This window comes from Eutrigla gurnardus (genome assembly GCF_963514095.1).
Source record: "Eutrigla gurnardus genome assembly, chromosome: 1".
Taxonomy (NCBI): Eukaryota; Metazoa; Chordata; class Actinopteri; order Perciformes; family Triglidae; genus Eutrigla; species Eutrigla gurnardus.
In genome coordinates, this window is record NC_139915.1 from 1153118 (window position 1) to 1179272 (window position 26155).

A 26155-nucleotide genomic window follows, 5' to 3' on the forward strand; every position below is an offset into this window, starting at 1 on the left:
TTAAGAGTTATCCAAGTTTATTAATATTATTTTTTTAACTAATATAAATCCCACAGAATATGATCCTGGTGCCTTTAAGTCAATGAATGCATGGATACCTGCTTTTAAAGTACTGCATTTCAACACTCTATTCAAAATATCTTTTTTTTTTTCCATTTTCTTTTTTTAATATTCAGAGTGGAAACACATGGCCTCAGTGTCATATTCACTACTAGTCTCCTGCCCTTTTCTCTCTTGTGCAAGTCTATGCGAGTGAGGAAGTCAACAGTATTAGTGTTTTTCTTTCCGCAGCAGCCAAAATGGATGCTGCTGCTCAACTACAGAGAGACAAAAGGGAGGGTGGATAAAATGGTTTGAAGTGTGAGAACAAACGGTAAATATTTATCCCAAATTCAACTGTGCACTTCCCTCCTGAACACGCACAAACACACGGGCCCTCCGAGTCAACGTGGACGCCGGTATCACGTCGACCTGAAGCCTTTCTGCAGGAAGGAACCCCCAACAAAATGAAGGAAAGGTTAACCGTGGTCCCAACAATCGCTTCGGTTTAGAAAGACAAGTCAAGAGAGGGATGACATTCTTTTTCTCGCTCTGGAAAAATACATCAGATGACAGTGAAAATGCCATGAAGGTGCTGGAGTGGAGGGAGGTGTAGTAATAGCAAAGCATGTGCATATTCTGGGATGTGAGGTGAACATTGGAGTTTATTTCCACTCTAGAAATACTGGGTGTGCACTAATACAGCAGCTGATCTGTTAACATATTTCCCTAGTTAGGAATGTTTTGATTTACTTAAAAAACATCTTTCACTAACAATCCACATCTTCTAAACATAAACTAATCAATACAATGATTGGTAAAAATGAATCCTGCAATGTTTTTGTTTTAACCGGAGGGTGTCATTCTAGTAAAGCAAGGCATTAGGTTTACAGAAATGCATCTTTACTAGAGCAGCTGTCCTCACCTGTCGGCGGGCCGTGTGAAGCCCACGTTATATGTGCAAAGAAATGCATTGCAAGGAAACATGCAGAGAAACAAAACAAAAAAATGACACTTGAGGAAACAATCAAAAGCTACATAAAAGCTTTATAAATACAATAAAATCTTAAACCCTTAATGGAGAATTCTAGCTGTTGTAGTAATATGTGATAGCTGGCACTCTAGGCTCAATGCTTTTTTGTCAGGTGTTTATTTTCTCGTAGGAGAGCTGCGCAGGTAATTCATGCCATCTTTGGTTGACTGCAGTACTGAAGAGAAAATTAATGTGATCTCAAAATAACATTTTCAACAAAAGGGGGTTAGAAAAACAGCATCAACTCTCGGCAGACAGCTGCGCCTCAATGTCCACTCTGCAGATGGGGCACTTCTTATTGGTGAGGAGCCACTGGTCCACACACAGCTGATGGAAGAGGTGCATACATGGTAGGCGTCTGGGGGAGAAACGGAGGCAAAAGACACAATTAATGGATTTAAACTGACAAGGAAGCTCCCATATGTTCCTCTATGACCATGGGTAATGTAGTTTATTTTGATTACATTTAGGTCATTTAGCTTTTGTCCAAATCGACTTACAATAAGTACATTTATGAAAAGAAAGAAACCACAACACATCAGCTGATAAAGTAAGAGCTAAAAATAGAACAGGCGTTAGATCCTAGTCTGAGTAAAGTAGTAGCTGTTCAGCAAACATACCTTAAGAACAACAATGCTGTGATTTTTTATTTTTCTGGATAAAATGTAAGATTTTGATTCATCTTAAATACGCCGTCCTGCTGTTGTGAAAGTCAATAAAGCCCCACATCAACGGCTGAAAATAGTCCCCGATTAATTCAGTGTTTGCTCTTTTTGACCATTTTTAAAAAAGATTATTTGTTATTAGGAACAAAGACAGCGTCTGGTAAAACGAATGATTCTGGTCTTTTTGTGGGATTCACGTTTACTCCAATGTAAAATATAAATAAATATCTGATTTTGTCGTATAAAACTTATATAAGCATGTTTATTCTCCAGACTACTGCCCTCTGCTCTTCATTCAGTCTCTGTACTTTTAGTAAGTAGATATAATAAACTAAGTTTAGCAATTTGGAAAATATTAATACTTGAAGCTGGAGGTATGAAGATCTAATTCTATTTTTCTTCCCGATGAAGGATATATGACCAAACCAACACATTTAAAATATAAAGATTGGTTTTCTACCAACAGAGGGCAGGAAATCCCCTTAAAAAAGCTGAGTGCCAAAAGGAAGTTCCAAGAGGCCGGTAATGTTCAGGCACTCTGGGCTTTTTTGTTGATTACTACACCTTTGGGTTTAAAAGAATAACCAACAACCACACCTGCCATGCCACGCCCCTAAAAGCACAATTAGACACAGGGAGCAACAACAGGCAACCCCCAGGAGGGAGGGCAGCTCTTTACCTGACGTCCTCCCCCTCCTCCAGTATCGACAGACAGATGGTGCACTTTTCTTCCGTGTCTTCGTCGGCCCCTTCGTCTTCGTCTTGCTTAATTTGCAGCTTTCTCTGTTTTTGTGAGAAACATTTGGAAACATGACTTTTGATATGAAGCAGCGATTCGTATACTGCCTTAACAATCCTATGAATGCACTCTTTGTTTACACTATTAAACTGCTCATCTTTAAACACTGATAACATTACGTATGTATTACTATAGAAAACACATTTGACTTATAAAGAGGTAACTAACTAGCAACATTTCCAGAAAAACAAACTCCTTTGGGGACAGAGAGAATGGTCATTTTGTCCTGAAAACTCAAACACTTTCTGTCGTCTACATGCTAAACAAATCAAAATGATCCAAATCAAAGTTACTCTAGAGCCGAATTCCCTGGCCCCCAAGACTAACGCTAACATCTCCTGTACATCTGAGCAGAGACATGTTTCCAAATTGATTTGTTCATTATTTCTCACCGATTCTGGGGTTGCGTGCATATTTTTCCCAATAGATGCCCAAGCTTCAGGGGTTAACTCTTGGTCAATGTCTCTCTCCAACACCTTCTGTATTGGGTGGCAGGGTGGTTAGATTGCTTGTTTAGATACATTTGGAAACCTCGAAGGAAACTTTTCCTTAACAACGTCTTCACAACTGCAATCTAAAACACACTAAAGGATTTTTGCTGAAACATCAGACGTTTGCAAGGAGCACAAAAGACCACTGTGCACTCTGTCCCAGATTAAACTGTAACAGAGAGCACAACTATATACAGTATCTGTAAAATCACAACAAACAGTATGTATATATTATATATGTTCATAGCTACACACACTCAAACACGTCCTCACCTTCTTGTACTTGTGTGGGTAAGTGCACCTCTCTATGGTTCCCTGAGAGGCTCCTCGGTTCACAGTCCCCAACCTTTCCTCTAAATGCAGCAGGTCCTGAATGGATGCAGAGAATCAAACCTATCAAACTACGTTTTGGCTCTAAAATGTGTGTATTTTGTTTACTACTACAGCTGTTATAATGCATCCTTATTATGAACATGATGGAAAATGAGTCAAAGACTCACCTCATAGGTTCTTCCGAAGCCAGTCATTCTAGATGAGATGTACCGGATGTGCGGGTAGGTCACTTCAGATATGCCAGTGTGCTGGGAGGGTCGGAAGAAAACATTCACATTTTATCTACCTTTGGGTAAACATTGTCTCAGAATAATCTCAGCACGTCTCAGCATGAATTTATTCCTCTCGGGGCTCCTAAACTCTACATCTTTCATTTCACAATTACACCTTATTTTATTCAATCTTAAACTTCTGGTAAGTGTTCAATATAATGCATGTCTTTTAACTTGGAGCTGTTTTACTGTATTTGTACAGAGAATAACATTAAAAACATTCATGCAAAATAATCAGATTTGAAGATGAGTCAGAACGTGCTTGTTGTAATCAATGTAGACGTCATCGTTGTGTTTAACGACATCTTGTTTTGATCACAATATGATTCCACTGAAAGATGAATGATAGTGAAGTGTCACCCAGCCTGGGTTAGAAAACACTTTCTTATTTCAACATCCAGCAGTTACAGAGCAGAATTAGCATTCATTTGGAGTCTTGATTCAGGCCAACCGATTCATTTACTCTCCTTTGAACTCTTCTGATGGAAATGTCTGGCTCTTTAGCTGCTAAAGGCTCCACTATGATCACCAGCAGGTAGCTAACTGTCCGTCTGCTGTTTGGTGCTGAGCAGGTCAGATACAGTGATGGTAGCATCATTATTCACTTGCATATCCTTTGGTTCTACTTCTACGCCCCACCATTCTGAGCATGCAGGCTGTGAAGGACTCTATTTGCACTTTCAGCGACGCTACAGAGGAGAACTGATGATGGAAGACAACCTACGTTGGGATATTTGAGGGTGACCAAATAAAAAGGCAATAACATCAGGAAACTGTCTACTACTCTCACAGAGGACCTGTCTCCAGGCTTGTGGATTTGTCGAGTGTGCACTTGAAATGCCTGATGAGCTACTATTAATTGCTAATGCATTATTCATGTGGTTAACCAAACCATCCTTGAAATAACTGATGTTATAAATAAGGGGCCAACACCATTAATCTAAGCCAGACTTCGTTCAAAAGTGATTCTTTCTCATTTATGCTAATGTATGCATGTGTGCTGAGGGCTTCTCTCACCATGAAGGGGATGGGGAAGTGGTGCAGTCTGGGGGGAGGGTGGTAGTGGGGCAGGTGGGAGTGCAGGTGCCCTGAAGGGTATGGTGCCACAGTCACTCCAGCCTCGATGCCAAGCTCCCTGTTGGCAAAACAAGTGATGGGTCATCATCGCATCAAAACTCTCTCTGACCAACAAGGAACCAGAGAGTCAAAATGTGTATTTCATGAGTTGACATTCAACTAAAACTAGCTGCCAAAGCCTCATTGCCCGATACTGACCATGCTGTTCTCTGCTCAGGCTGGCGAGGGTGGGAAGACATAGTTTGAGGCACATGGATGTGGTGTCCATGGCCATAGTTGGGGTGCATTCTGTGGGGGTGTGGAGGCGGACGCTCGTGTGCTCGCCTGCGGGGAAAGGAAAATACAGGTTCACGCCCGGAGTTTTGTCTTTTACACGAATAAGAGTACTCAGGATGAGGAAACCCCAGCTGGATGATAGCAGTACTCACGTGGGGTGCTGCATCATCCTGCGCCTCTGGACCTCCATCCTCTGCAGCATCTCGTGTTGATGGAGCCTCTGCACCGAGGCCCCCAGCGCCGGCATATGGTGCGGCAGGGTCTGGTGGTCTGTAGGCAGGTGCTGGGCCAGTGGGGCACTTGAACTAGAGAGGTGGTGGGTAGACAGAGGAGGGGGAGGTGCAGGGGGCACGGCGTGGCCTGAAGGGTGGGATGGCAGCGGTGGATGAAAGGTGACCGTGTGGGGAATGACGTAATCACCTTGTGGAGGGGGCTGAGGTGTAAGTTGGGGGTTCCCGTGGGAATGAGGACAGGCGGAGGAGGGTTGATGATGCAGTGAGCGTGCAAGAGAGCCATCTGTGGTTGAGGAGAGAGAAAAGCAAAAATAAACTTAAACATGAATAGATAAGATGCTATATATTGCTAACAAATCCCATTGAAAGACCAAACTCAACAACGCGTCTCTGTCAATACTTTTCAACTTTTCTAGCCGCTCTGTCGTCTCAGATCCATTAATTGTTACTGAAGGTGCACATCTTCATTCAATCTGTGGGATTTGGGATCATTAATATAGAACCATAGTTGTCATTCATACTTTATGCCAGCAGACAAACACCTGGCTCATTGTGTTAAAGATGATGCCTTTGTCACATTTAATGCAGTTGCTGTTGACACAAACCTTCTCTGTTCTCTGGCAAAGACCGAGGTTCACTACCGTGAGTCATCCATTTAATAAATATTCATTTATGCTTTTGTTTTGGCTTCTCTTGGTGCAGACTTCCTTGCTTCTTGTCCAAGCAACAGTACAATGAGGAGGAGAGGCAGGGAGGAGGGAGGTGAGCACCAGCAGCAACTAACTCTCCAACTACATCCCACCAGAGAGTCCTGTCACACTGATTCACGCTCCATACTGAGCCATTCTGCGTAGAATGAGCAATTAACTACTTCTGCCTGGTACAGTTCCCACAGCACTTGGCACATTAACCACCAGGCTCTGTTAATTACTATTAGCATTGGGTTTTAGAAATGCAGCTGTCTGCCAATAATTGCAAGTACTATTGCACTGGCACTGCAAACGAATGCATTTTCTAAGTGCAGTACCTGACACTTCAAAGACCGACTGACATGAAATAGTATTTTATGTCTGTGACGGCATATTTGCTCTGTGAATCACTTTAACTCTGTTGTCCTTTGAGGAAACCAAAAAGGTAGAAATGTGTGTATATATCTTATTTATTTCATGACTCCGCCCCTAGTTAAGTGTCTACGTAGATGGAGACCTTATTGCAAAAGAGCCAATCAAATGTTTTGTAAAGCAATCACTTCAATGTCCTTTCATAGGCAGAGATGGTCATATTGAGCCAGACACTCTTTATAAACACAGGCACATTCAAAAATACAACTTTATCAAATAGAACCAGTGATGATTGTCTGGTTTTCTTTACCGCATGAAAGCAATATACTCACAGGAGGGGTGCATGTAATGTCTGCAGGGCTGGGGTTGTGTTTGTGGCTGGGGCTGAGCCACCATGGAGGAGCCGAACGAGTCCATCACAGCTGGTTGGCTGGGCCCAGGGGTGGCCTGGGAAACGAAAGCAGGAGGCCGTGAGGTGGAGCCTGGGCAGCACGGGTCAAAGGCCGAGGTGCTGCCATGGAAACTAGCCCCGTTGTTTCCTCCGCTCCGAACACTGCTGTTGCTCAGGTCCACTGGCAGAGTTTGCTGTAGAAGGAAGGCAGAGATGTTATGTAAAGAAGAGGGACGGACTTCTCAAATATAGGGATATTCCCCGTCTCAGAAAAGGCCTTCAAGCTCATATTACACACACATTATCACACAGGCACACAGGCTGCCCGGTACAACACACAATCTGATCTGAGCTGTCCCACTTTACTTTTGCCACTACTACTACTACTACTACTACTACTACTACTTCTACTTCTACTACTACTACTACTACTACTACTACTACTACTACTACTACTACTACTACTACTACCACCTGAATGCAGCATGGACATACCTGGTCATGGTAGTGGGCTGTGTTGCCGCCACTACTGTTGCTGCTGCTGCTGACTCCAGCACAGGATGCGGGCAGAGCAGTGGGCCGCTCCATGGGGCAGCTCGGCTCCTGGAAGGGCAGGGTGCCCGGGGGCTGTGGAGCTGGGTGATGGACATGGTGGATGAAGTGGTGAGCGCTGCTGTGGCTGTGACCGTGGCCGTGCTGAGAGCCACTGGTCTGCTGAGAGGACGACGCCTGCAAGCAACTTGAATGGGTGTGACTCAGGGACAGGTGACCGGGGGAGGGTCCTCCACACGGAGAATGCTGCAGACAGCAGGATGGGAGTCTGGGCAAAGCCGTGCCTGCGTTTTCTCCTGCTGTACCTGGCAAACCTGGTCTGCCGTCATCTGATGAGAATTAATAAATATATAAATATATATATGATTGGAAAACTTTTAGGAGACAGCAGGTTAGCATTTTAAAGGGCAAAAACTAAAGGTGTCCTATTGGGACATGTGACAATATAGACCAAGCACTAAATTGAATATTATATGTATAAACATTTGAGTAATATCCTGTCAGAACTCAATACAAATATTTAGGTTTTATCAGCTGGTGAAGTCATTTCAGACCCAAGTTGAAATTAGTCGAAATTATAAAAAAAAAAAAAACCAAGCATCGAAATAAAATAGTCTCCAGCAGCTGGTGTCAACATGCCCTGTCCTGTCTTACCCTCTGTGGCGGTGCGAGTGGAGCCACTTGGCCTCTGTGTGTGCATACTTTCAGGTATTGAGCCTGGGCAGCTAGTGGAAGGGCCTGGGGCATCGTTGAGCTCTGAGGTAGAAGCATGATGGGAAGATGAGGAAGAGGATGACCTGATTGTTTGAGGGTGAACGCTGCCAGAGGTTGTTGGCACAACTGAGAGATCTGTGGAGAAAAAGAAGTCCCATAAGAATTCAGCCTAGCTCGATGTGCATTATTGTGCTACAGAGTGCTACATTGCATTACATTTAAAGAGAGAGAAATAAAAACCACACACAACCACTTAAGAAAAACATCAGCTTTTGGGAGAGAGGGGTTTGTATCCGACTGTGTTTTGTTTCCAAACCCACCCTGCTGTAATGTAACTTAGTTTTTTTAACCCTAGCTTTGACTGTAGCTAGGGATGTAACGGTATGAACATTTAACCTCACGGTAATTGTGACCAAAATTATCCCGGTTTTCGGTTATTATCGCAGTGTTCAAAATGTTCAGAAAGCACTGATAGGCCTACACAAACTGAAATAGTTTCAGAAAGTGTAACACAGTTTATTATATTTCAAAAATATAGGCAAAACCTTATCAAAAGTGCAACTCTTAACATGAAAGGAAGCTTATTTGTCAGGAACATTTCCAGTAGTGCAGGTGTTTACGGTGTACAGATCCAAACATTCATGCTAAGACATAAAGACAAATATGTCAACAAATCAAAGAAACTCCAGTTATTATATACTTGTTTTCTTCATCATCAGAATTAAAATGTAGAACTGTAAACAAAAATAATACAAAGATGCATTATGCATTTAAAATAAATAGCCACTATAAACAAATTACAAAAATAACTTCTACAATCATATATAATGAGGCGCATAAGCAGACTGTTTTTTGAATGCTTGCTCAAGTGTCACTGATGAACCAGTAGCAGTACTTCGTTGCCCCACTGCATATCCTCTCTGGAAAAAAAAGGACAGCCATGTCATTATTATTATTATTAGGCTACAATTCATATCAATGCACATACGAGTTTGCCTACAGCTGTTTTTGTTGCTAAATCAAAAGAAAATGATTCGCTAGAAATTCATAATCTTACTAACTCATCATGTTTCGTGTTTTCAAAGACACGTGGTTCAGACCGTCATCACGTGACTTGGTAAATCAAAGTTATCCAACTTCTCTAGTTATCCAGTTTGCTAGTGGTCCGTCTAGCTCCCAGGCTAGCAGCTAACGTGTCCCGATGAGCGCCACACTCCACCCTGAACGAACATGTGGATTTTAGGTAGAATGATTCTGCTACCATGTCATTCATTTCAGCAAACGTTTATGAAATTGCTGATTAAAAGCATGCTCCCTCCAGGTCGGGGGGGAGTTCCTGCCTCAAGTGGAGGAGTTTAAGTATCTTGGGGTCTTGTTCACGAGTGAGGGAAGGATGGAACGCGAGATTGACAGGCGGATCGGTGCAGCGGCTGCAGTAATGCGGTCGCTGTATCGGTCCGTCGTGGTAAAGAGAGAGCTAAGCCGAAAGGCGAAGCTCTCGGTTTACCGGTCAATCTACGTTCCTACCCTCACCTATGGTCATGAACTTTGGGTCATGACCGAAAGAATAAGATCCCGGATACAAGCGGCCGAAATGAGCTTCCTCCGCAGGGTGGCGGGGCGCTGCCTTAGAGATAGGGTGAGGAGCTCCGTCACACGGGGGGAGCTCGGAATAGAGCCGCTGCTCCTCCACATCGAGAGGAGCCAGTTGAGGTGGCTCGGGCATCTGTATCGGATGCCCCCTGGACGCCTCCCTCGGGAGGTGTTCCAGGCATGCCCCACCGGGAGGAGACCCCGAGGAAGACCCAGGACACGCTGGAGTGACTATGTCACCCGGCTGGCCTGGGAACGCCTTGGGGTCCTCCCGGAGGAGCTAGGGGAAGTGTCCGGGGAGAGGGAAGTCTGGGCGTCCCTGCTCAGGCAGCTGCCCCCGCGACCCGGTACCGGATAAGCGGAAGAAAATGGATGGATGGATGGATGGATGGACGTTTAGCTTAGAATATTAGCTGCTAGATGCCTTGTCGCCGGCGGAAGGCGCTGCATTCAGCCTTCTGTTTACATTAGAACTATTGACAAGTTAACACGTTAGACTGACGGATCATCGCGTTCTCCAAGTCAACACACCATGCATTTCAGCTAAAACGTTAACGTTAACTTGCCTTGCATGATTCCAGAGCGCTGTCGTCTCCAACTTCCGCCATAATTCTAATAGAAAGTTGTTGTAGATCGTAGTTGTTGTTGTTGATACACGCGCAGGCTACACACTGCGCCTGCGCGGTAACTTCAGGTGACTTGGATGAAGCTGGGAAAGATTATACACACGGTTTCCACACCGCGCTAATCCTCCGAGATAATAATTGTATTTAAAATGAAAACGGTAATTGTTATCGTCAATATTTCTAGCGTGGTTTACCGTTACACCGGTAACCGTTACATCCCTAACCGTAGCATGTGTGCGCTTGTCTGCAGAGGCTTAGCAGCCGAGAAGAAGAGGAGGCCTGATTAGCATTCCAGTGTGTGCACTACATCCGCTTTTCATATTCACAATTAATTAATTTACCCTCTTACTCCTAAGAAATGCAAATACTCCAATACACAGTGCTGTAACATTTTACTTTCCACTGTGGGTGAGGGCTGATAAAGAGTCACACTCCTATGCAGAGGAAGCAGCCCTCTTATAGATAATAGGGTAAAATGGGGGGTAATGTGGAACAACAAACTCTTAATTCTTATCATTGAGTGGTTAACTGATGCACATTGCAGGTACCAAGATATGAGGATCTTTAGATCCTTTACCTGCAGGGGGAATCTCGTGTCACAGCAGCAGCACATGAATGAAACCACACTGAACAGGAATAGTGTGAAAATGTTTTGCATGCATACAATGTTCAAAATGGATGCTATTATGAGTTATACGTACAAGAGTTACAGAGAAATACTTGGTGTGTGGTTTAACATGAAGCTCTGCGACCTGAAAATGTATTTAAACATTCGGGGTCAAGTAACCACAACAGAGCTCCGTGACAACCTTTTGTAAAACATGTGAAGACCCTTTGTGCAATTAAAGTCGTTGAGATGCACTTCCTTAATTTAAGCGGATATCACAGATCATTTGAGAAATAAAAAAAAAGCATATAGAACATTTGCATATCTAGCAGAAGACATAGCAGAAACATTTAAGAGTTGAAAAGTGAGACCTGTGGTGAAACTACACGTAGTTATCCTTTAAACAGGACAAGGACTTTTCTCTGTGCTTATTCTTACCATCTTCGTCGACGGTGAGGTCAACCACCTCTCCAGCATTCTGACGCAGTGGTTGGATGACGGTGGAGAGTCTGTGACGTCCACGTGGCTCCTGGAGACGATTCTGGGAGCAACTACTAGTCCAAATCCTGCTAAGACCTCCCACTGAGCGTGACCTGTAGACATACAGACATAAAAACCTGTTAGAGCCAACTGCAGTAGAGGAACCAGGAACATTCTCACGGCTCAGTGAAGCAGTTGCCTCACCAGAGCCAGACTCTCCAGCTCATTTCCAGGACGGCGGAAGCTTTGACAAAAGCCTGCTGGTGCAAAGGTGGGCAAAGAAGCTACAGTGGACAATTCTGACGAAAGCATTTAGTTCTGGTTTTACTACCTGGTGTAGTAGTTTGTACTGCAGTCCCTATAAACAGCTTGGACTTTTGATTATGACAGTATGGTCATCTGTGGCATTAATGTGTTGTGAAGGAACTAAACAAACAACTTTCTTCATGGCAGACATCTTGACAGCAGGAAAAGCACCAACTAACTAACTACTTATATGTACCATGTTGAATTTATGCGGGTACGTTGGTATAATTTCAGGGTCCGAGCCCTGGCATGAGATTACTTACATCCATGTGTGACAGGTTATAAATGTTCACAGTAATGGAAGGTTTGAGAGAGTGTTTTGTGCAGTTTATTTAATGTGGGAGCCAACACAGTAATCAATACTTACGTGATTACTTATACACTTGTTCAGTGTATACAACTGTATTTGTAGCATTACAGCAGGCACACATCAAGTAATCCATTTAAAGACTTTTTGAGCATTAAAAACAGGAAATGTAATTGTAACTCAAAATTCAGAATTCTAGCAAAGACTTATGGTAGGTTTAGGTATACACGACATACACCTCAACCTGAAACGCTTCATGTATTAACATTGATCATGTAACAAACCAAAAACACAAACAGTGTTTGTGGTTTGTTTGATTTTTCTGTGAGTATCAACTCAGTCTGGCTTTGCAAGCTGCTGGAAAGCATGGTTGTAGACTTAGTACACACTCAACATGACATAAGCAAACATACACAGTGACTACAAATGTTTAGATTAACTGTAAGAATTAAGAAACTCTCTGGACAGTCGCCATGGAGCTCTGCTTCTACAACCACTTCCATCTAGACATCCTTCCTTTCCCTATATCTCGCTAGAATTCTCTTGTCCTGCCTTTCGGCCCTTCCTCTTTTCATGCTTTTAATTTTCTCTGTCAAAGGCTCCCATCACTCTACCCCTTGCTCCTTGCTCTCTGAGACGGGAGTGAGAGCCCAGGGAGTAGCCGCATTTCCCCTCCCCACAGTGCCGTAAAGTCAGGTGATTGGAGGGAGGAAGGATGAGCCTGAGGGATAAGAAACTAGACACTATATGCAAGTGCCGTAAAGCTGGATGCCATGGAGCTTTGTGGCTCGGGGAGTTTCACTGCTCTTCCCAAAGAGCATTTATTTAAAAAATGCATAGGAGCAAGGGGGAAAGGCTGCATATTGTGTGCCCAGAGCACTGCCCATCTAACCAACGTCATTGTAGCGACAGAGCTTTTGCTTTGTCAAACCAAACCACAGACGAGCTCAGCCATTCTTATTGCTAAAAGCACAGAAATATAAGAAATTGATTCAATAAATTTGTCTTGCTTGTGTTTGCAAAAAAACAGATGGCTCAGGAAACTTCAATCAGCTCTTTGTGTACATAAACTGTGATGTGTCGCTCTATGTCTTAGCCTTTGTTTCTCTGCCCTTCCTCCAACGGATATGAGCACATACTGTGTCATTGTAAACCGGAGGAAGTGTGTACGAGGACTAGATGGATGGGAACTATGACAATAAATGAAAATAAAGATAAAAGAAACAAATGTATTAATTCTTCAATTTTGGTCCTGCCTTTATGAGGCTATATTATTATCAAAACTCACAAATGTTTGAGTTTTTTTGTTATGATTTTCTATTTGAATTGATGCTGGTGATGAAAATGTGAGTTCAAAGACTCAATGACTACACTGCCTAAAGAAGTGTAAATCATGCACAAACAGTATGTATGTTAAGGATTGGTTAATTTAATGATCTGTTCCCCTTTATGCCGAAAGAGTTTGGCTTTGATCCAATTCCTCAGATGTGTTTAAATGCAGGAAATGCCTTTCTCACTGCTGTTTGTGATAAGGGGGATTCCCATCAGATCATACTCTCGGCCTCCAATTCAATTTCCTGTGAGACATTGCCGCACAATGCAAGCGGAATAGAGAAGTAAGCTTATTAACTTTCATATTTCACAAATAGCTAAAGCAAACTTGTGCCCGTACGCAGACATGCATGTACACACTCTTGTGACTACCCACAAGAAACACAGCAGTGAGGGTTGCATGCAGAGATGGTGGTTGTGGTGGTGTATAATTGGCAAGGCTCCTCAGCTCTGGGTTGATCCCAGGGAGCGGGAGTAGCCACGAGGGAGGGGCTCCTAATTAAGTAGACCTGGGATTATTTTGTAAATATCTGTTTACCACCATGGTCTCCTGAGGGGGGGCTGAAGCCAAGAGAAAAACAATACATTGTAAACATGAACACTATGGGAATGGGTGGCTTGGCAATGCAAGGGCTCACAAGGTGATGTGAGCCTAGGGACGCCCCCCCGGGGATCAGAGAAGGGCTGAGCACTGCAGTCATACACAGGAAACTCATGGTTGAGGTGAGAAAAGGAATGAGATCATACAAGGCAGGAATACAACTGTGTGAGGGTGGGAAACTATGAGGAATCAAGCTTCATCAAAGTAGAAAAATCTATTATAATTACAGAGCAGCACTGGAACCCCGTCACATTGGCCCAACCCAATCAATTGTACATTGACAAACAATTTTAAAACTGTCACAAATGTACTTAGAGGCATATATGAATAGAACATGAAGGGCTGAACCTTTCGTAATAATATATAAATAAAGGCAAAGATCATAAATATGATAAAGATCAAAAAGAAAATGTGTTAAATGTTGAACAAGCAGAATTAACTTGTAATTTCCAGCTTGAGTGGAATAAGTTAGTGTTAAAGGCTGATGGGATACGTTGGTGGATGACATACCCGTTTGTTTGTAGCCATCTCAAACATTATTATTTTATACATGGATAGGTTCTATATCTGTATCTGCAGTAGTCACAGACAGACAAAGACATACAAAAGGTTTCATGACCCTTCTACTGTGCATGTCCTGAGCTGATATGCAGAATGAGAGCATGGGTTGATCATGCCTTTCTTTATTCATATCAGCTCCATAATCCTTGTTGACTGTAACTCACTGTGCTCTGGGTAAACCCGCTGCCAAACGCGCCCCATAGTGCACAGTTAAAACACTGGAATGTTCTCCTAAAGCACCGCTTCACAAGTGACTGAACTGTGGAGCGACACAAATAAATAATTAACAGCCAGCAGTTCAAATTAAATATATCCATACTGACAGCATATCACCGAGCAATGTGAGAAGAGCAGGTTTGATTTAAAAATAGGTTTTGTTTTTGCCCCAATTTAAGTAACATGAGCCAGTTTATTAGGGACACTTAGCTAATACTAATGCAGTCGAATACAACAGTCCTGCAGTAACTCTGAAGAAAGTTCTAAACATTATAACCCTCATACAGGTCGGTAAACATCAGATTGAAAATTGGTATTTCCCCATAGAGAAATTAAATAAGCGGGATCAGGGGAACTCAATCCACCAAGTAATAAAAAGCAATAAATAATTAATTGAGTTATCATGAACAAAGCATTACACTACCAATAAAAAAAGCCAGGGCCATGGTACATTATATGTGTTTTTGTGGATGTGTGCACATGTAGTGGGACTATATTGACTTAAACTGCACAGAAACACAGCTTCACAAATCAGACCACTGGCGGTGTCAACAAAGCTTTCATTGCTCATTCTGTTGGCCTTTGGTTCCCCGCCCTCACTGCTCCCCTGCTGCCCATCCCCCCTTCACGGAAGCTCATCCCTGCATTCTCCGGGGAGCCAGGACATCTTTGACAGTCAGATTAGAAGAGCAAGAGCATACCAAGCTAGAAGCAATCACTTCTGGCCTGCCTACTATTTCCAAATATTACCGATACATTAATATGAAGTAGGGAAAGAGATCCAGATAAAGGTTAACACAGAGGCAGAAGTTTGAGGATTCTGCTGCATGACCGCCTACATGAGGAGTTAGGGGAGTATTGAGACAGGAAGTAAGGGAAATAAGGTTGAGGTGAGGAAAATGGGGGTGCTCCAACACTAAACATTTACCAGTTCTCTGAGAAACAGAGTGCCATGTTCCAATTCTTAAATTGTCCAATTATTAATCCTCTGCATGTTTCTTTAAGCCTTGTTAACGAACCAAGTAATCTTAAAAAGGACATACTAGTTAGGTCAGTTTATATACAATGATATGGTCGCCGTGATATGGATATTTGGCTGTACTGTTCTGGCATAAAAAGTATTTCCCTGGTACTATTTGATGTACATAGTTTCTGTACTGATCTTCCAGTGAACAAGTCTCATAGATGCATGCAACACTATCATCATCAGATGATTATTGAAGGGATTATCTACCATACGCTTGTTTCAAGCCTCTACAAACTGATTTTCACACATTCACAATGTATTCAAAATAAAAACAAGTATACCTGATTTGAAAACACTTATTTTTGACTTCCTGTGGCACTTGTTCTTCACTTTCCGCGTTAGTGTTAATTACAAACTGAAAATGGTAACATGGTTTAAATATGAACATTGCATCTACCTCTTAAGTTGCTCACCTATGATACTGGCTAATTATGAACCTTACTTCAGGGAAGCATAAGACATTATTTGTGGCGTTTGAAGAAAGAAGTAAATAACATGGAGCTGAGCAGGTCCCTTCAGAGTGATGTGGTTTCACTGCTATAAACAACAAGGCATGCAGCCTACTTTCTCCGGGCAATGTAAGCTATGGAATCCGTGAGCAAAGCACTGGTGTACACTGCACCCCACCCACCATCAGCCCTTTCATCCTGAGAACCATAAGCCCCTTTCACACATGCACTGCAACCCTGAACATATCTACCCAACGGAGCTGTATATGAGATCGCACATGTCCGAATCAGTTGTGCGAGACATTAAATGGATGCCAGCTCCCGAGCACAAAGTCAGTGTAATGTCCGATTGAGGCCATTTGTGGATAGAGCCGGTCATTGTCTGGAGAATTCACAGGGAAGGAGTGGGCGTGCTGATGACTGGGCTGGTATGAAATTGAAAGAGTACAAACATCCAAGGGGAAAGAAGAGGGATCATCTGAATGAAGATGAAAAGATCTAACTGGAGGGACGGCGAGATTCAGGGCCTTATGTCGGCCGGATCATTGGACAAACCGAAGGAATGGCAAGAGACTTGGTTGTTTATGAACAACTTACCAACCACCGACATGGCTGTGGTGTTTTTATGTCTCTAACCAGGCGCCACCATTCGCCCAAATATCACCTCAAGATTGTAGAATACTTTGAGTGACTGAATACCTCATTACCTAATCAAGTTACTCCACCACAACAGTACAATTCTGGTATGAAAGATTCACACTGTAGTCTTAAAAGGCAGTTTCATCTTGAATTCACGGAAGGAAAAGTAAATCCAATTCAAATATATTCCAATTGAGAGGTTTCATATGCGAGGGAAAACTTCATTACACATCTCTTACAGCATCATCCGTTTCTTCACTGTCCATCCAAATGTGCAGTTTATTCCAAACTCAGAGGTTTGCCAGAATATTTCTACATTCACTGCTTCCGCTTGTGGCTTGTTCATGAGCACAATCTTTTAGAAGGATAATAAACCTAATAAACCATTATAATTTATGGCTGTCTTGAAAAACAAACAAAAGACTGTATAACTTAGCAGCACAAGCAAAGGGGGTTCTTTGTACTTTGTGGAAAGGGGAACATCATCACTTGACCAATCATGCAAAATATACTGCGAAGCTTGTCCTTGGTCACAGACTCCAACAGACCTGATTACTCACAAGACAAAAATGGTCTGAACATTTCTGAAAACAATATTTCTAAAACGCTTTGCTCTAAGATGAATCTGCAGGTCTGAACAGGTTTTTTTTATCCTTTCATGTACACTTTGTAATGATACTGTCAAAAAACATTTTGTACGCCGTTTCACAAAAGTACTATAAAGTTGTTATCATAAATACTTAGCTTGGCCAATAAAGCCACACTTATGATTCACAATGTACAAACAACCACTGACATACTGTATACTGCTAGGATTAATATGCTGTCGAACCATCATACTGGACTTGTGATCTAACTACTATGTTACATAATATCAGCATGGATACAGAGCCCCATACCTGTACTGTTCAGCAGTGACATTGCTTCTTTGGTGGATTGTTTAGACTGAATAACAGAACGTTTATTTAAAACCACGAGCAGAGAACCAGGGACCAATCAGATGCATTCCACGATAAGCTACGTTACCAGTAGGAAGCGGCCACAAGCAGCCAGTTAAGTGGCCCATAGCATGTTGCCAGATCTGGTGGAAATACAGTGTTGGGTTATAAACTACACAAAGCTGAAATCCAGCCTAGTGGTTAACCAGACAAGGCAGGGAAACTTGCTGTAAAAGGCTGGAGCAAAAACCACAATACCTGAAGATCACAGCGCTGTTGTATGGGGCAGCTGAGCTGATATCCAATGACTACGAGGACATTATTTCAATGCTTACTGAAAAAGGTAAGTTGCCTACCTGAAACCATCTCCAACTGTGACGATTTCTACCTCACTGTCTGTTGAGGTAACGTTGATCTCCTCGCTTGCAGGGACAGTAGGTGCTGGAGCTGGAGTCGCCTCAATCACCACCACATCCTCATCTAGGGCACCTGAGCACATCACAAACATTTAGTTTAGTACAGACATACACCATACAATCTGAAAAGAGTAAAGAAAGTACCCAACTACGATAACATTTACAGAAAATGCATATTTGAAACAAAAACCTTTCATACTTTTCATTGTATTTTCATGTAATTAGGGATATTTCACATTTACTTCAAACAAATATACAACAAAAAACACTTAGTTTGTGCATGCTTACATCTACTCTCATACAGCATATTTACTTCAACTCTCGTTCTATTTCAATAGCTTAGTCTAAAAACCAAGTTGTATAAGTGGTCTGATAGTATTTCCCCAGTTTCATCATAACAGAAGTATCATCAGTTTAACAGGACAAATGTAGGTCATCAGTGCTCAACTCTGTTTGCACTAGGTTTGGCTTTTTTCCATCACTGTTCCCAAATCTGCCCTGTGATTGGTTCCCTGTATACTAGATCTCACTTGATCTCTTTCTGGATGAAATACCATGAGAGATCCCTCAGCTGAGACGGAGACAAGAGTTGAGGGCATTTTCTTAATGACAATTATTAAAAACTAACATTTTAGTTTGAAATTATTACAATTTCCATAAAACAAGCACTCAGTATCTTTAAAACATATTGTGACACAAATGTTGACGGGCTGCAGCTTCACAGAGCTACGCTGTAATTACCACATCTTCTCTTTCAAGCAATCTTCATATTTTCCAGTTAAATAGGTGTCTACATCTATATTTTCATGCTTCAAACCGACCTCATGCACTCAAGATCCCTGTCAATATTTCTACTCCAAAGACCCTGCATGTGTATTAATGCCACCCACATCGTGAGTCTAGTTCATCACAGGTACTGCTTGAGCAAGACCGGGGGACAGGACATTTATGTGTGTCTGTTCAGACTTACCAGTACCGTCCGTGACGGAGCCAAACCTTTCACTAAGTACAACCAGCAGCTGAAAAGCCATGCACTGGGCTATGAAAGCTGGCTAAGAGGCTTTAAAATACCATTCTTGAAGGTTACTGCTACATTACTCGTGTGAGTGGTTGCGTTTATTAAAGTAACTAAAGTCTATGCTGCCGAAGCGTGTAGTGTGATTTTGTGCACATCACTAAAAGCCTTGCCATAACTCCCCAGTGTGATTTCTTTTCCAGTTGTCTCCTGGGAACTGCTGCTTAGCACCCTCTGCAAGACTAGCAGCCTGGCACTTTGGTGAAGCCTTCATGTAGTTAAACAGACAACACCTTACTGACAACTTGTAGAGCATTGTAACCAATGAGTGCAGTGTTTGATTAGCTAAAAAGAAACCTGCCCCGACAATACCTAAGATGACTATATGACAAATTCTGTCAAAACATCAGACACCCATGTGACGACTAGATCCATTTGTAGTAACAAGACATGTACAATCATCGTGTGTAACTGGTATTGGTGGTGCCAATCATTTAACAAATTGTCAGCCGTGTGCGGTAAAATTAAAATGCACCATTGCACACATGCTCCAGCTGGACATTTAGAAGACAGGTTTCATCACTTTCCTCCGCTGTAAACAAATGCCTTGTTTTCCCTGCGAGACCTGCCGTTTCTATGCAAAGGCTGTCACTAAACAGAGCCTAAGTTTTCTCCCACCTGCCTCCCACCATAGAGGCACAACAACTAACTTTCCATTCTCCCCTAGGGCCACGACAGCAGGAATATTGCCACCGCTAAATGGGCTGCACAAGGAATACAACGAGGTAAGGCAACTGCCATACGGAGGCAAACATTTGTGACCAAGTTTTCACTACAACCTAATACTAGGTGAGGTGAGTCCTCGGTTTACTTCTCACTCTCTGGTTGAGAGCCAGAATCAATCACCCGGTACAGAATGAAAACCTGTAGACTCTTGATCCTGCTTCACTAAACCCACAGTAGGTGAGGTCGCGTCCCATTATCCCCCTTCTGCTATAGCAAATTCATGTCTGTACAGTGAAGGGAAAAGGTAGTCTGTATGTTTGTTTTTTAATTCTGACAATACACACATATTAAGGTTATTTCAACTCTCAAATATGTACCACACAAACAGCCCTTTTGTGATTAGAAACCTAAGGCCAGCTCCGACTGTAAATTGCACAACACATGTTGACCTCTTCTCCAGTACCAACCGTTTCTATTTTTCTGTTCTGCTTTTCAGTGCATATTAAATAACGTTGCATCAATGTACTTTGATTAAAATGTTAATTCATGCAGTAGTGTCATTTTCCTGCAATGTTGAAGATCCTGGAGACATAATTTCCATTATACTGTTACAACTCTGTTACCATTCTGCCTGTTGATATACTGTATAAGACACCTAACGTACTTTTATGAGCCGTCAATGACATTTATATGTAAATAACATTAGTAGCCCTAAAAATACAAACACATATTGACTGATCCTGCATAGGCTGGCCTCTCATAGTGGACAGTGTGATTGCACAGCATTATACTACATAACCTTCCCCCGTTGGTTTAACATGCTTTCAACACAAAGATGCAATCCAGTGGTGGTTACCTGTGGCTACAGTAGCACTGTTGGGCTGGCTGCTGGTGCTGCTGACATCGACATACAGCTCATCTTCTGCTTCAGTAGAAGAGGGGGAGGAAGAGTCACTGCTCAGCTCCTCGCTGGAACTACTGGTGCTATGGAGTAGAGCATACTTCCTACGTGCAATCACTTCACGTTTCTTCCTCTGCAGTAGTAGTCGCTCCTTTTGCTTCTGAGTCCGCTGACCCCCTCCAGGAGCTGTTTTCACAAAGCGTTTCCTATGTAGGGGTCGCCGGCTGCTCAAACACGGCCGCTTCAGCAGCACAGGCTCAGCTTCAGACCGCACCCACTTATGAGCGCGATTCCCCCGAGTTCGACCCAGAACAGGGCGCAGGCCAACTCCAGCAGCTCCTCCTGTTGTTAGGGCAGGAGCCTTGTGTTGGCCCCCTGTTGCTCCAGCTTCCCCCTCCTCCTCTGAGCTGAGAGTGTCCGAGTCCCCAAATCTCAGGCTAGAGGAAGGGGAGGAAGCACAGTCACTAAAAGAGGACTCGTGATTATGCTCATCCTCGCTGGGGTGCTGTAAAAGTTCTACCCGGGGACGCTGAGAGGCCAGTGAACTCTCACTGATGTTGCCCTCCTTCAGCGAGCAGTCTGATGGCCCTGCCTGCTGTCCTTTTCTTTTTCTGCGCCCAGGGAGGGTCCGTTCTGGGTCTCTGTGTGTTCCTGTGTCCCTCAGGGGCCGATGCCTGGACTCACACAGGGTTTCAAACTCACTGCCTGCCTTTCCAATCACCTCCATGCTGTTTGGGAAGCTCTTGGCAGCCTCCATGGGCTCTGGGTTCACCAGTGGCTCCTTCAGATGCTCCTGTCTGCTGGGGGCCTCAGATGGCACCTCACTCTTCATGGTGGCAGGTCTGTCCTCAAAGGGCAAACAGCAGGTACACTTGCATCAGTTCCTAGGCATCTATCCGCTGCATCGCACAAAACCTGAAAGAAGAAGAAAGGCAAGGAGTTACAGGTGCACAAGCCGCTGTGTTGCACGGTTGCCAAAGGACAGATCATAATGTCAGCGGCAGGATTAAAAACATAATAGAGGATTAGAGAGAACCAAAGGGGCCATCTATCTTTACATTTGTGATGGATATGATTTCATTGTTTTCTGTGATGCAGATTATATGATCATTTTAGGCCTCTTTATGCAGTCGACCCTTTAGAAAACAACTTACAGCAGAGGAAATCAAGATGGTTCATCACTAAAATGTCTGTTTGATTATATTATATTCCAACTGCACACAGACCTAGAAACAAACAATATGCCCATGACAATACTTCAGTCATGGTCTTCAAACCAGGGCAATATGATAATTCAATAACAGTCATTCTGTTTGTCATTACAAATTAAGACAGCGTGACCCAAGGTTGCTGATTAAAGAAAAAATAAATACCCACAGGCTGAGTCAGAAGCAATGGCTCAGTGCTGGTGTGTTTGCTCTATTGTTGATTCCAAACAACGCATCAATCAGATATGAAAATCTGATGTGATCTCAAAGGGGCATATTCACCATAAAACTGATTCTCGTGGTTATGTCGTAATGCCAACAAAGAACTCCCGAGAGAAAGAGATTCTTAAAACATGTTGCAGTGCAAGAGTTTTCACAGCAGTGTAAGGTCTCCCAGGGCAACGCCAAATTCCAGCTCTGCTGAAATGTAGACTACTGCGTAAATACAACCAAAAGTTTGTGTCTCTGTAAAAACTTGATGTGTATTTTCAGATGGAAAATTACTTCCTATACTATATGCCAGGCAACAGTGGTGTTAATTAACATGATTACAGGGGTTTCCAAATTGGCAATAAAAAAACAAATCTCTGCACCCTCAGCGGTCAAAAAATAAAAGCTAATTTTGATGAAAAGAATATTATACAGTTTTGGATATTACTGCTTTTAAGAAAACTTCCATAGTCGAGGGTTATGTACTTGTCCTCAGTTACACATGTTTCTTGCAATATATCACACATCCAATATCCCTCAACTGGTGGTATCATAGTTATCATCATCAAGACGTGATATTGCTGTTTGTTTTGAGTCTTTCAATTCGTTTTTACATGCAAGCTACCTGCATCACAGTTCAATCCTGTAATAGCTCAGGCTTTACTTACTTATTCATTAATACATTGAATACTGATACAGCAGAGCAGTTTGGACATCCCAGTTTAAACAGTGTTCATGTGGTTCAAGTATGATTCTAACAAATTCCAAAGCAGGAACAATAAATGTGATCACTCCCAATGGAAGTGATCAACATTTTCAGTTTATTTGCAGGTATCACTTTCATTATTCACCAAGGGTGCTCCATATGCACAGTGACTGTGTTTCTGACCAGATCATGTTAGTATGACGAAAACAGCAGGACACTATACTGATGGCACCCATATCAACACTTCTTGATATGATCTAAAGAGAAAACTAAATCATCTTCTATTTCAGCAAGTGATTCAGGAACATATTGTACTGACCAAGTCTATGTGGCCATCTGAAAGTACAAGTGGTGCAGCACGACTCAAGAAAATAATCCAAATGATTTGTCCCATCCACACAGTTTGTCGAGACAACACTATTCACAACATTACGAAATGTGGATGTCGCCATCCCGGTGTAATTCTAAGCGTACAACTATTTCCTTTAAGACACGTTAACCCGTTGTGGGACCACTGCTAGCAAATTCTCAAATGGACTTTTTAAAGACGACACAGCTAGAGAAACTTCTACAGGGGTCACTTCCCATCTCTATCACGGCCTCAGTGGAAAAAAGTAACACAACAACATTCCTGGTAGTATTTGCTGCAGGGTATTTGTATTGGACCACATTATATTGTACAGGTCTTCATGGAATTCATGTGTTTTGCAATGCTTTAGATTTTCTGTTGTAGAGTGAAAATGTATTAAGCAAGGTTTCGTCATTCACTCACAATTCATTTCATAATAACATGCTGTCACTTGACCTGGGCTGTTGGAGTTGATGGTGCTTGAAATAAACCACAACGTTATACATATGTATATATATATATACACACAGACCTGAGTGATAAGTGAGAGTCCTTCAGATGCCACAGAGAAAGCTGCGCAATGACATGCATGAATTGAGGGGCCTCAGAGGACAGCCCTGTGGGGAGAGAAAAATCCCCATGCACCAAGGCTGAATAATGCTAATTTATCATAACGAGGCCCCAAAATAAGGACAAGTAGGAGATACTGCAGATACCAGCGAGAGAACCAGTCGCAGCTACTTGTAGCAGAAAACGTATGGTGCACCAGAAAACCATTTCAAGATGGTACGGCTGAGACAGCACTGCTGAGCTGCTGCCAACCATACTCACTGTGCTTTCTGTGTGAGTTCCCAACCACACCGACGAGGTGAGCACAAACACGGCTACACAGATGGATATAGCGTGACAGGGTCTGGAAACAGAGGCTACGCATAGTTTCTACAGCGCTCAACAATTACAATAAGCCCAGCTTGCTGTCTGTCCGTCCGTCTGTACGAACGCCAAACGCTGCTGGGGGGACTCGGGGCCGTGTAAACTCGTCATAATGGAGAAACACGAAAATACGAGTATTCAGTGTTAGGAAGTTGTGTTGAGGTTATTACGGTAAGGTGCTGAGAGGAAACGAAGTAGACAGCTAGCCAGCTAGCCTGACACATAGTTACTCCAGACAGAAGACAACAAAGACAACACGTACCTGGGTTTAAGTCCTTTTTCAAACTGTGTCACCGTCCTTTTTCGTTACACATGAGGTTAAATCCTGTGGGGAAATAACGACACGCGTTGAAAAGGAGCATTAATTTAACGGCAAACGCGAACCCCCCTCCTCCTCCTGCAGCTGGGTAGGCCTACGTAGAAATCGCGATCCGAGGACGTTAGTGGCCGGGATTGTGAAACTGACAACACAGTCCCGAGCTGAGCCGAGAAGCAAAATCGAAGGCAATGGGCCCCGGATGGCTACGAGCGAAGCTAACGCAGCGGCTAGTTCCACTTCACTCAGCGAATACCCGATTATAGTCAACCATTTTGACCCGCAAAGGAATCCTGTCGAACCTCAGCAGACAGTACGACCTCTCGACTACGTCTCTATTGGACATGTCTCACTATTAGCCCTCGACGAAGTTGCCATCCCTGCCTTTCGATGCATCCACTCTTGTTTACCCAGCAGGTCGTCTGTTTGCTAGCAGCTCCTCCGGATACAACGGTCGTTGCCCACACTGCCGCACGGGGGCGCCAGATCGCGCCCAGCCGTCGGCTACTTTCCGACACTTTGCGACAGCTACGTTTAATCCCCTTTTTTACTTTTTCAATAGAAAGTGTGCGTTAAAAAATACGCTGCGTCGAGAGGACGCGCTCTCCTGGTTCCTTTTCGTGTCGACGAAAGAGCGCGAGACGCTTCGTGTAAGTGTAGGCGCGTGCACGCCCGTGAACGGATGATCATATAAATGCATGTATCATTGTTTTGTATCTCCTTCCTAAATCCCAAACCCTCGATAACAAATACTGGCGCGCCCACTAGCGGATGTAGGTTGAAACGCAACTGGAGCCCTTTAGTAGACCTCATAAGAAAACCAGGAATTTGTAATTTCACAAAAATAAAAAGTGAGAGGCAGAAATCACATAATCTATAATTTAATACACCTGACAAATTAATCATTACATTTATTAAGCTGTTGTCTTTATTCAAAGCGACGAATACATGTATTTAAACATGTAGATACGACCCCAAAATTGTGCTATGGCACATTAAGAGACAGCTAGAGATAAAGAAATACTTTTTTTAATGGGCCAAGGTGCACTCTGAACAGTTAAGTCTGAGATGGTGTATAAATATATAGATGTAGAAGAAAATGTATAAAACAGAAGCAAATACTAACACCAAGAAGCATAATCAGTAGGTTACTCATATATATATATATATATATATATATATATATATATATATATATATATATATATATACACACACACACACACACACACACACACACACACACCCCATCCGGACTGCAAGTTAGCGTTATTTAAGTAGAGATTGATGGCTACCTATTATCCACTGAACCACTGAATGGTTCAAATCCATCACGAATAGTCACATAATATTGTAATTAAATTAGACATCCCACATCATATGAATGTCATTAAATCAGTGTTTCTTTTTAAATTGAGATTAAACACATACAACATGGGTGTTGACCCCTGTGACCCCTTAAATTGTGAGTCCTTTAATCAGAGTGGTTGAGGGTGGTGTATGAGGAAAGACTTAATAGCTTTTGAAACCAACAACAGAAGCAGCTTGATGTAGATTATGTACAAACAGTTGGGTAAGTGTCTTCACCTGAATTATTGAATGGGAGCCGCTGGAATAAATGGATGGTAAACTATAGCATTCCTGAAATACAGTTTGTTTAAAGAGCTGTCAATTAACCCGATGGCTCCCCAACTACAGTTGGCGGCGTCGCGCCATTTGATGACGACAAGGAAGAGAACGAAGAAGAAGCTGGGGGA

At 42.8% G+C, this 26155-nt stretch overlaps 1 protein-coding gene across 3 annotated transcripts; it reads right to left on the bottom strand.

The window, feature by feature from the left end:
* On the bottom strand, window positions 1–24851 carry rnf111 (ring finger protein 111). Of its 3 annotated transcripts, none has more exons than XM_084040523.1 (15): window positions 24345–24851; window positions 20632–21591; window positions 17975–18107; window positions 11201–11355; window positions 7877–8071; window positions 7166–7551; window positions 6612–6864; window positions 5138–5501; window positions 4908–5033; window positions 4650–4767; window positions 3528–3608; window positions 3301–3396; window positions 2929–3015; window positions 2417–2520; window positions 1–1430 (listed from the first exon to the last, which is right to left on the bottom strand). In XM_084040523.1, exons 2-15 carry the CDS (start codon window positions 21506–21508, stop codon window positions 1313–1315), a joined length of 3093 nt encoding a protein of 1030 aa, XP_083896649.1. In that variant the 5' UTR covers window positions 21509–21591; window positions 24345–24851; the 3' UTR covers window positions 1–1312. The 3 variants fall into 3 exon arrangements, with proteins under 3 accessions (XP_083896649.1, XP_083896648.1, XP_083896650.1); XM_084040522.1 differs by having other exon boundaries at window positions 20632–21575; window positions 24330–24851; XM_084040524.1 differs by lacking the exon at window positions 2929–3015 and having other exon boundaries at window positions 20632–21575; window positions 24330–24851.
* Between the last annotated feature and the right edge of the window lie 1304 nt (window positions 24852–26155).

What these genes read in the sequence shown, in the direction of transcription:
- rnf111 (XM_084040523.1), bottom strand. Translation starts at nt 21,508, where the DNA reads ATGAAGAGTGAGGTGCCATCTGAGGCCCCCAGCAGACAGGAGCATCTG. An exon ending in ACTTCCCCATCCCCTTCATG is followed by an intron (nt 3,609 to 4,649) that starts GTGAGAGAAGCC and finishes CGACCCTCCCAG; the next exon opens with CACACTGGCATATCTGAAGT. An exon ending in GAGGAGGGGGAGGACGTCAG is followed by an intron (nt 1,431 to 2,416) that starts GTAAAGAGCTGC and finishes TTTCTCCCCCAG; the next exon opens with ACGCCTACCATGTATGCACC.